The sequence below is a fragment of the Echinops telfairi genome, unplaced genomic scaffold (assembly GCF_000313985.2).
Source record: "Echinops telfairi isolate 266 unplaced genomic scaffold, ASM31398v2 ScPeMD7_3533;HRSCAF=4204_1, whole genome shotgun sequence".
Lineage (NCBI taxonomy): Eukaryota > Metazoa > Chordata > Mammalia > Afrosoricida > Tenrecidae > Echinops > Echinops telfairi.
In genome coordinates, this window is record NW_022107432.1 from 27,066,482 (window position 1) to 27,077,948 (window position 11,467).

Genomic DNA, 11,467 nt, shown 5'->3' on the forward strand with positions numbered 1-11,467 from the left:
TCCTTTATGGATTGCTTGTATCTTTTGCTTAGTTTTCTGAGTTTATGCTTTTTGATTGATTTGTAGCAGTCATTTTCAAAATTCAAATAGCATTAGTCTTCTGTCAGCTATATGCATTGTAAATACCTTCTCCTAGTCTTTTAACTTCATAGTGAACTTTATCAAGCAGAAGGACTGTTTTTTAAAATTTGGAGTCATCTGGCCACATATTTTATATCAATGTTTTTTTTCATATCATATTTTTAAAAAAAGAAAACACTACCTTGGGTGATTTAAGATGTGCATCCATATTTTCTTGTGTTCATGTGAAAGTTGTATTATTTTACTTTACAAATAGCTTTCATCCACTGTAGTGGATTAAATTGTGATCATGAATTATCCTCATTCTAACCGCCTTTCCTTAATGTTGACATTAAGCATTTGCGATATAGCTGTAGCTAGACAAGTTCAGGTATGGACTGTGGTCATGTTCTGAGATAAAGTTATATTGGTAAGAGAACCCAAATGACCCCTTTCTGCCTTTCTGTACCAACCCGCCCACTTATGTTATTGGCCCGTCAGGGTGAGTGTTGGAAAGGACTGGATTTCAGGGTCTGGATTTAGTGTTTAAAGGTCTGCCAGTGTTTTCGCTCTGTATGATGGTGTTAGCTTCATGGACAGTGTTCTAGCTCTCATGGTATTATTCAAAATGTTCACTCTTCAAATTGTCTTTGTTTTGCCATTTCTTTCTATAGACACCTATGAACCAAGCTTCGACTCGTTCTCACTGCATCTTCACGATTCACTTAACAAGCAAGGAACCAGGATCTGCAACGGTCCGTCACGCCAAACTCCATTTGGTTGACCTGGCCGGTTCAGAACGAGTCGCCAAGACTGGAGTAGGGGGCCAGCTTCTAACAGAGGCCAAGTATATCAACTTGTCCCTGCATTACTTAGAGCAGGTAAAATAGAGTGTGAGATCACCAGTGACCACTTGCTGAGCCCATCCGATGTGTCACGCATACGCTAGCATTTTCTAGGTATTCTTTCATGGAAACATCTCAAGAGACCTCCACTCTCTTAGTTATTAGTCCCATTTTACAGATTTTGAAACTCAGGCTCAGTAATTTCTCAAGGGTACCCAAATAGTGGTGGGGTGAGGAGTTGAGCCTAGATTTGATTGACACCAAAGCTGTTCTTTAACAATTGTTGTTATACTTTCTATCTTTATTGTAAAATTAGTAAGGCCTATAAATACAGATTATAAATGGCCTATTGTGGCTATTTTTTGAGACAAGTAGATTGGCTTTGGAAACATAACCTAGAGATGACCAATATTTATTTAGCTTCCGGGGATGTCATTGAGTTGGTAACTTTGGACCTACAATGGTCCTCTTTGCCTTCTATAGTTTACCCTTCCCACTCCAGGTTGACTCCAATCCACCCACAGTCAGTGCTCTATTTTTATTTACTGAAAGTAACTTCAAGGGCAGATAAAGCTCATCAGAGGTTAGCCAAAGAAATCTTCCAGGAAAAAAAGAAACGTCCTACTTTTAAATGAGTGGGTTGAATTAGATGATTTCTCAAGTTCTTTTAGCAATGTGATTATAAATGCTATAAACTGGATGTTAAAGGTGGATACTATTTCCAATCCTAAAAGAGAGAGAGAGAGAGAGAGAGATGCATGCATAAAAACTGGAGTGGGGAAGTACAGAGTACATCGATGAGGTGGAAGGGCTTGTTGATGAATGTTCAAGGCTAAAAGATGTAAGAAAGCAAACGAACCCAAACCCTTATTTTCGGCTGCCTAAATCACCCCTGTGAGATTGATGTAGTCTTTATGCTGAAAGCATTTTAAATGGAAAATTAGCTAAAAGCAGATTGAGAGAAGCCTACGGGGTTTCTGTTTGAACAAGGTGCCCCAGTAGATAGTCCCCAAGTATGTAGCCACCCAGTGGGCAGCATGGAAGGGTTAAAGCCCTGGTGACATTCCAAGGAGGGTGATGTTTCTGACAAGAGTCAGCATTCCTGTGCTCAAATATTACCCTCTTCCTGAATGAAACCCAGCTTTTTCCTTAATCGGATACTCACAGAGCATTGATATGAAAGCTTAATGGAACATATTCAAAGGGCTTTATTGCAAAGAAATCTACATACTTGTTTCAGATGGTAGCACTAACCACTTTAATTCCCATTACGTCCATCTGTTCATACAAAATTATATCTTTGAACCAATTATAATCACCCAAGAGAAATACTCTGCCCCAAATTCATTTTATTCCCTTCTTGTTGTCCAACCTTTTCAAACTGCTGCTTGTCATTAAAATGATCTCTTGTTTCTTCTCAGCAAAGTTCTTCAGAATCAGTCCTCTTGGTGACAAAAGTTTCTATATAAATATATAATATACACACACATCAGAATACGTTTCTATGTGTTTCTATAGAAAGGCTATATTAAAATGCTTATATAGAATAACAGCATATCCACCAAAAGTACTGGTAGTTTTCTAAATAAAATAAATGTTTAAACAAATAAATATTCTTATATAAAACATACTTATTGTATTCTATGTATTTATGTAGACTATATGTGTATATTCTATATAAATCTATATTCATGTAATTATTTTTAAGCAACTATTTGCAAGACCCTATAATGTGCCAAGAACTAGGCCAAGCCCTAGATACTCTCACTGCCATCGAGTCAGTTCCAACTCACAGGGGTCCTGTAGGGCAGGTAGAAGTGTCCCTGTGGGTTTCTGAAACGGTGATTTTTTGCAGGGGTAGAAAGTCACATCTTTGTCCCATAGAGTGGCTGGTGATTTTGAACTGCTGACTTTGCAATTACCAGCTCAACACTTTAACTACTGTGCCACCAGGCTCCTACAGGCCTCAGACCCTAGTGGTGGGTCTGTAGAAACAGGCACAGTCCACTGTAGAAATCTATGCATTAGTCATCGTAAGTATGTAGCTGGAATGCCGGAGAAGACAAAGTAAAGAATGAGCAGACCTTATAAGGGGCTATCCGACCTCCCCTGGTGGAATTGAAAACATGACATTAACCAGAAGCCGGAGAATGAGTGGGAAAAGTTCCAAGGCAGGATGCCAGAGAGAGTGTCAGGTAGCAAGAACCAGCCAGACCAAGGGAGCACACCAGACTGCGGTGCCAGTCCAGGGATTGATGGACTCGGGTCTCAAAGACATTCGCTGGCCACTGCTCTGAGCTCTTTGAATGCAGTGCACCTGTTTCATCTTCACGCACAGCACCCCTGAGGTTGTTAAATCTTAAATTGTTTTATTGGCTTCTAATTCACATGCCATGCAATTTAATCGTTCAATCATATTAAGAAGAGTTGTGCAATCCTTAAACGATCAATTTTAGAACATCTTCTTTCTCCTACTGATTGTTGTTAGCTCTCCATTTCCCCCCAACCCCCCTGCCAGGACCTAGGTAGTTATTAATCCAGGTGCTATAGATTTACCTGGATTTCCGGTACAAAAATAATCGAATAAAACAAGAAACAAATAACAACAAAAAAGGTGACAAAATAAAACAGAAAAACTCAGTCGAAAAGTGTTTTCACAGGAGAGATCGAGAGGAGAGCCCCGACAATATCGAGAGGTTGGGGGCAGAAGGATGTAGCCGTGGGTGTGTGGGAGAAAGCCTGGGAGTAGTTTCCAGAGAACAGGCAGCGGGCAGCGGAGGAAAAATCTGGAATTCCGAGAGATAGATAGAAATGGATGCGCAGCGAGCACCAACAATTACACCCAGCAAGAATAATAAAGAGAGTGGGCAGATACTTAATGAAACAACAGGATTCAGGGACCCTATCTAATTCAATTCCCCTTTAGATCATACTTTATTATGTGGCTAACGAGACTGGGAGCCTATCACAATTTAACTTAATTAGCTTCTTTCCTTCAGTATTCACTCAACAAATTGTGACTGAGTGCCCCCTGGGTGCTGCGCGCTGTGTTAGGCGAAGGAGCACATTTGTGATGGAGAAAGCGCCTGCGCCGTCACACTACGCAGGGCAAGGGTGACGCCTCTGAACAGGTACATACAGTAAGGTAGCCGCTGCCATCGAAACCCAACGAAATGTGGCAGCAATTAACGAGAGCCTCCTTGTCCCCATTTCAAGACAGATTGAGAGGATGGGACTAGAAGTCAACTGGCGACCTGGTTGTCTTACATTAATGAGCTCAGAGTCCGTTGGAGAAATTCCCCGCAGAGCTGCGATTGTTGTGGCCCCCACGGTGAAGCCTCACTCACACCTGCTAGCTGGGGACGTCCCCTCTTGTGAGCTGAAGGTACCTCATTGTGCTCACAAGTCACTAGCTTTCAAACCACCCCAAACTGTTGGTTTGGGAGGCAGTACTTTTCCCAATGTTTCCCCTCAAAAACATCTTACACCACAATAGCAGGGTGCATCTTGGCCCTAGAAGTCGAGCCCCTGGGAGAGGAAGGGAGGATGCAGGTGTGCTTGTCCTCACTGCCAGCCTCACGGACGGGGTGCCCCTGGTGTGACCTGCGTGGTCTCCGGCCGCCCAAACATCAAGTGAGAAACCACGGAGAAGGGCGCGTGTTTGCTCCCACCTCTCCAGAATTCAGAAACGGTGGCTTCTAGCCGGCGTGTCGCCCTTAAGTGGGGCTTTTGCGGAGCTTAGGTTTCCATGTGGCTCCCACTGACTGGGCTGTGTATGGAAGAAAGGTAAGGGGTGCCAGTTGTAACCGCTCTGAATTTTTGCCCATTTTCTGAGAAAAATTTTCCATGTCCTTTTCAGCTCCTTCAAAGAAGTCTCTTGAACTCACTCAAATAAACCAAATTGTTGGTTCCGGGCACAACCTCTAGCTACTTAGAGACGTGATTCAGCTTCATGGGAGGTTCCACTCCGTTGCAGGAGTGGCTTCAGTGTACAAACATGAAATCCAAGGTGGAAGTCAACAGGAAAAGCAAAAAAACAAAAGCCCGACAAAGAAAAGTTGATGGCCACCTCCATTCCCTGCACTGCTCAGAAGGTCATTGGATTCCTGCTCAGTTCACAGAGTCACGAGGAGCTCCACCACGTAGAGCCCCCTTGGTCATTGTCCATTCCTAGAGCACCGTGGGAGTCTGTCTTTGGCCCCACGTGGGCCGGGCTTGCCGTGGTATTCCCTAAGCTCCCTGCGCCATCCTTCAGTGCTGCTGAGAGGATGCCAATTCTGAGTCCTCTTGGAGCAAATGGTGTGGGACTGGGCTATATGCCTAAAGCAAGCCTTCAGAAGGATCCTGAATGAAATTGCCTGACCAGCCCTGCTCAGCACCTAGCGTTTTCTTTTACCTTTCAAAAACACCATCCCAGAAGTGGTCTGTCTGGATCTTGAAAGTATTTCTGTGAGTTAGGCAGTCATGTGAACTTCATGTAAATAAGTACCATTTCAAATAGTGACGAACACTTTAAGGAAGAAAATTGTAGTCGCAGCCTGGAGAATCATTGGATCATTTGTTTTGATATTCGGTGGGGAAGGGTCCCTGGTGTCACAGTGGGTTAAACGTTGAGCTGCTAACCCCAAGGTCAGCGGTTGAAACCCCACCAGCTCCTCCACAGGAGCAAGATAATGGTGCTCTGCTTCCCTAAAGACTTACAGTCTTGGAAGCCCTGTCCCTTTGGGCCACTATGTGTTGGAGTAGACTCAATGGCTGTGGGGTTGTTGGTGTTATTTAAGAAAAACCCTTGGGAGGAGATGACATGTGAGCCAAGATCGGAACGATGAGAAGCAAGGAGCCATAGGAAATCAGGAGCAGGGTATTCCAGGCAGAAAGCACAGCAAGTTCAGAAGCTCTGAGGCGGGGACACGCGTGGGATGCTGCAGCAGCAGCCCAAGGTGTGGGGGTCACCCTGCATGTAGTGAGTGTTTTCTCTCTGTGTCCTTACTGCCTTTGCCACTCCGTTGTGTGTCATACGTGCATGTTCTGCCAAGGGATGCCAGTGTGTTTCTAATTCTCCACAGGTGATCATTGCCCTTTCAGAAAAGCACCGCTCGCACATCCCCTATAGGAACTCCATGATGACCAGTGTCCTGAGGGACAGTTTGGGAGGGAACTGCATGACAACCATGATCGCAACACTCTCTTTGGAGAAGAGGAATATCGACGTACGTTGCTTCTTGCTGGAAGCCCCAGTCTGGGTGTTTCACTGTGAATGTATGAGGTGGAGTTGAGGGTCCAGGTTGGGTTTCCATCTTGCGGGGGTCACGACTCTGGGTTACTTGCCATGACGCATTATAATAACCTCGTTTGAGAACCGACTCTATGGGGCACAGCATGACTGGAAGCAGAAGCGGCACACTTTGGAATGCCTACTGCTGAGCTCCTTCAGAGAGATGACTCATCTGCTTCTGCTAGGTTTTACTCGTGGCTCCCAATATTTTCATAGTTGGAAGAATGATTTTCTTAAGCATTTTCTCGTGGATTAGGCGAAGGCTTACTGAGCAGATCATAATTTTACATTTGACACTCCATACGCATTGCGATTCAACCATCGCTCCGCTTCCTCCTCATGTTTCCTCTTCCGTTCTCCCTTCTTTCCAAACCCTTCTGAATGTTGTCGTCCTGCGACAAAGCCTGCCCTTCTGATCTTAAGTGATCGATTAGTCTAACACAGTGAGTTCATGTCCAGCCTGAAGGGTAACTAAGGCCCATGGTCGGGTTCCTACCAGTCTCTCTCGGACCAGTAAGCCTGGTCTCTCTTGTGGTTTTGAGTTCTGTTCCATATTTTCCCCAGGAACTCCTAATGTGATGCTTCTCAGCACAGTTGGTCGTGAGAGCCAGGGACCGGCTGACTGCTCGCAGGACTGTGGAGACTGATGTGTGTGTGGTCCATTGGTCCACGAGACTAATTTTCTCCATGTGTCTTGATTTCACCACTCTTCTTCCCACTGGTCAGAGAGAGACAAATAGTTGCACCTTAGTCAGCGGCTCGTGAGCTTTTGAGACCTTAATTGCTATTCATTACATTAGGATGGAGAGCACTATCTTTGTGAACTGTTTTGCCCATAAACCCCTAAGACTGTGGTCCTGGTCTCCAGACCTCAGGGTGTGTGCTTATGTCTAAGAAGTTCTCACACGCCGCTTCCTGTAGGTTCTATCACGTTCATGGATGTAGTTTGCACCAAAAGAAAATAGACACATACCAATATCCTTTGTCAAATGCACATCCATTCGTGAGTTGTACCTCCCTCTCCCTCATCTATGCAGCCTGTATGTCACCCCCAACATTGCAGGATAGCACGTCACAGTATTTGCCTCTGTTGTCTTTAACCCCTGCAAACCTCCCAATGTTTCGAAGCCGTTTTTGAGCGCTGTCCCCGGGCATTGTAGTCCCATAGCACCCAGGGTACATTGCCTGGCTGTAGGGTGCCATTCCTGGGTGATCTTAAGGCCAGATGGCATTTCCTGGACTCCAGTGTAACATCTGGGGCCCAGAATCCCTCCAAAAGGGAAAATCAGGAAGCACCAGGGGGGATTCTCAAAACAAGGCCAAGTCCCAAGTGGGTTGTAAAGTGCTTTGAAAAACATTTCCTTTGGTAGAACTTTTTATTTTGTTGCCTCTCATGCTTGTGGATTATGATTTTATATGGACTGGTTTAGCAGATAAATTGTTGAAAACACATGCCTGTTGCTTCTTAGGCCTTGTGACCCCTTTACAGCTTTGTCATTCATCGTTTATTAAGGCAAAGCACAAATTTGATTTAAAAAAAAAAACACCCATCGGGAGCCAAGTTCATCAACTTGGAGATTTCCGTTTCTTCCTTGTGTCTTTACCACATCACTCTCTGAGTGTACAGCATCGTGCTTTCCGTGAACAAAAATTGAGTTGTATCTACAGAGAAATACCTTTCTATGTCACAACATTTTAAAACAACATTTTCCTTTCTTAGGAATCTATATCTACCTGCAGATTTGCACAACGAGTGGCGCTTATCAAGAACGAAGCTGTTCTCAATGAAGAGATTGATCCCAAGTTGGTAAGCACCCTTGACTCAGTTTTAACATCAGAGAATCTCAAAGAGTCACTGAAATAAATGTGCGGGGCACCTACTCTGGACCAGGCACTGTTCTAAGTCGTGGGTGTGTATTCATTTCATCCTCCCAGCAACCTTCTGAGTCCATGGACTTTGTCTCCATGTTGCAGATAATAAAACCAAGGCCCCGAGGTGTTAGATAAGCTGCTCAGGGGCTCGGTGTTGACCAGGTGCAGAGCAGGGCTGAAACCCGGACAGTCTGGCTCAAGTGTCTGTGCTCTTAAGTCCGGTTCCCCTCCCCTTCACTGCTAAGATTCCTGGGAGCTCATCCAGGGCAATAACAGATACTTACATTTGACATAGCCCTGAGCCAATCAGAAAACATTGACTGAATCCAGAAACAGTTATATCTAGACCATATTTTAAGAATACTTCTAGAGGACCAGACATCGGATGTTATTAAGTAGAACCATATTTTCATAATGGTACCACTACATACTCTAGAGATTTTAAAAAAATCAGTTTGATTCATGTATCAGTGGCCAAGTTTCTAGTTTCTAACAACAAATCGCGTCTTATTCAAGTGCAAGATAGTTAAAGCAAAAATATTCACAAGTTGCATCTCTTAACTACTCATTATAAACTCAGTATTTGTTCCTGTCTCCATTTTGTTCAGCTTTCAAAACGTGAAATGCAGCACTATCAACTCATGTCAATATGGAAATAAAGTATTTGGGTTTTGTAAAATTCTGTTATTTACGGTATATTACTTTTCAAAATATTTTTTTTCTAGAAAGCAAGCTGGGGTCTGCTTTGTAATGTGCATTGTATGTATTTTTTAAAGTGAAATCTTACCAATAATGCTTTCTTTACAAATATTTCAAATTTGTTATCGTATTAATTACTTCTTCCTGATTGCTTAACCTTCCTTCCCTGAAATCACCCCATTGAAGAGTAGAGGAAAAGAATAAACAAAGAATAATGGAGACATCTGATTCTGATCACCTCCGGGAGCCCCAAGAAGCTCCCTGATGGAATTCTCTTCTGGAGAAACCAAGGGGTGAAGTAAGAGTCATCTGTAGTACAAGCCTGCATCAGATACCAGCATCACATGGTGCCCCAGTTGAGGGGGGATGGGGCACGGAGAACCCAAAATAACCCACTCCCATGAAGTCAATTTCAACTCATGGCAACCTTTTATAGGTTTTCCAAATCTGTAAACTGTTGTGGGAGCAGGCAGCCTCATCTTTCCCCATGGAGTGGCTAGTGAGTTTGAACCGTCTAGATTGCACCAGCAGCACAGCACATTCAACAGCTGGAGAGGGGAGAATAGGGTTAAAAGTTCTGAGTCAAGTGGACTTGAGTTCTTCCAGCAGCCTTATAGCATGACAGTACAGAATGAGAAGGACAATCAGAGCCATGAGCCTGAAGACCAAAACATTTGTTTGTAATTCAAAGAAAGTAAATATAGCACACACGAGAGGATTTATTTTTTCTTTAAATTTGGTTAGGGAGACTTTTCTTTGAGAGAACCTAAGGCATTTGAAGATGGGTGGATATTATTATATGTTTGATGTGGGTCTGAGAGAGATTTAAAGTGAAATTGGGAGTCAAAAGCTAATAGCTGTTAATTGAACAAATGTTGAGGTCTTTCTGGTGCAAAATAATCTGATAATTGACAAGTGTTGTTTCCTGGTCTCTCTTATAATTGCTTCCAAACACTGACATTACCGTTCATTATTTTAAGTCTAAAGCAAGAGAGATGTAGTTGAAAATTAGTCCCCCAAACCACTCACAATATAAGACACAACTTGGGTGGGATTGACTTTATTTTACTCCCAAGTTTAATGGCAAATGTGGAGCCAGGTTTGATCTGAATCACCAAGGTTTGCCTTGCTTTCTTTACGAGTACGGATGCCTCAAAGGGATGAGGTCATCAAGAACTGTGAGCAGTCAGTCTGTGGTCACTGGGAATGGGCCCAGATCATCTCAGGAGGACTCCACGTCCAGAAGTGCCTACAGTAATTTGATGGGAGGTGTGGTTGTCATAATCTGAAAACCATGAAAATGAGCCTAGCTTTGAGATGTCAATGAGATAAGACAGAAAAATAATGTAGTCGTTAGATTGAACCATGAAAGTCTTACTAAAAGTGAAAACCTATGGCATTATTATGAACTGAATAGAGAGAGGGCTTAAATGATTGAACTTAATTCCTTGTTATAGACTTTTCCTGCTGCATAGCTTGATGATTCCAAGAATGTCCTTTGAAACGAAGCAAACACACAAAACCCACTCCATCCTTTGCATTTCAATTCTAGAAGTACTGCCACGTTTAAAATATTCAGCATCGTGTTTTCTGGAACTTCAGGTGCTGTTGATGCGATTCAGATAACCTGAAGCCCACCTCTGTGTGTCAAATTTAACACACATCTTTTAAAATATACAGCTGAGGTTGATAGAAGTGAAGTGAGTCTATGGATTGTGATAAGTGTTGTACGAGCCCCCAGTAAAATGATTTTTTTTTTTAAAAAGTGCAGTGATTCTCCACGGGCCAGAAGCTAACTTGAGGCTACAGTTGTTCTGGAGTTGAGGGGTAGAGGTTGTAACAACAACAACAACAAAAAGTCAAAGTCCTAAAACCTTGTAAGATGGGCGTGGACCACCTATACTCCTTCGCCGTCCTCATAAAACACTGATAACTCGAACTGGAGCTAAATCTACTCAATAAAGCAGGGAGATATTAAGGAAGCTCATCTTTCTGAGCATGGACTCTTGTTAGAACAGAGAAGGACGTTTCTCAGAAACTTTTAAATCCTAGGCTCTGGTTTGAAGTTCAATTTTATATAACCCTTTTGGTCTGGCATGCCTCAATTCAAGAAGATAAAAAAGGAATGATAAAATAAATCCAAAACAAGAAAAAGATAGGAATAAGAAAGAATAATTTATTTTGTTTTAAACTCAATATATAGAGAGTTATAAATGTATATATGAATATATGTGTATTAGTTTATATATGTACACATATGTATATGCAACAAGGAAGTAGATGGACTTTGGGCCTCTACATCAGTACAAGAATAGTTTGTTTTAATATTGTGGAATTGCATGATACCCACCTCCCTGACATGATCACTGAAGACAAAATGGTTGCATAAGCAAATGTGGTGAAGAAAGCTGAAGGTTCTTGGCTATAAAAAGCGATAGCATCTTGGGTCTTAAAGGCTTGGAGTTAAACAAGCAGCCATCTAGCAGGGAAGTAAAAAAGCCCATATGGAAGAAGAACACCAGCCTGTGTGTTGGCATGAGGTGTTGGCAGCAAGAGGTACCAGAAGTTCAGAAAACACACATCCAAAATGTAAAGAAGGGGGGTGGATGCAGTGGAGACCCTAAGTCCACCAGCAAGACAATTGGACAGTTCCTCTTTAAAGGGCCCCCACAGAATGGAGGATAAATTCAGGGTGGGGTGTGGCACTGATAAACCA

At 42.9% G+C, this 11,467-nt stretch overlaps 1 protein-coding gene across 1 annotated transcript in view; it reads left to right on the plus strand.

Annotated features, from left to right (window-relative positions):
• The window catches only part of KIF6 (kinesin family member 6), a 501,761-nt gene that overhangs the window by 177,053 nt on the left and 313,241 nt on the right, over positions 1-11,467 (plus strand). Inside the window, exons 7-9 of the mRNA XM_045294777.1 lie at positions 735-941; positions 5,972-6,115; positions 7,901-7,987. Of these exons, the coding sequence (XP_045150712.1) occupies positions 735-941; positions 5,972-6,115; positions 7,901-7,987 (438 nt within the window). The remainder of the gene's footprint in view (positions 1-734; positions 942-5,971; positions 6,116-7,900; positions 7,988-11,467) is intronic.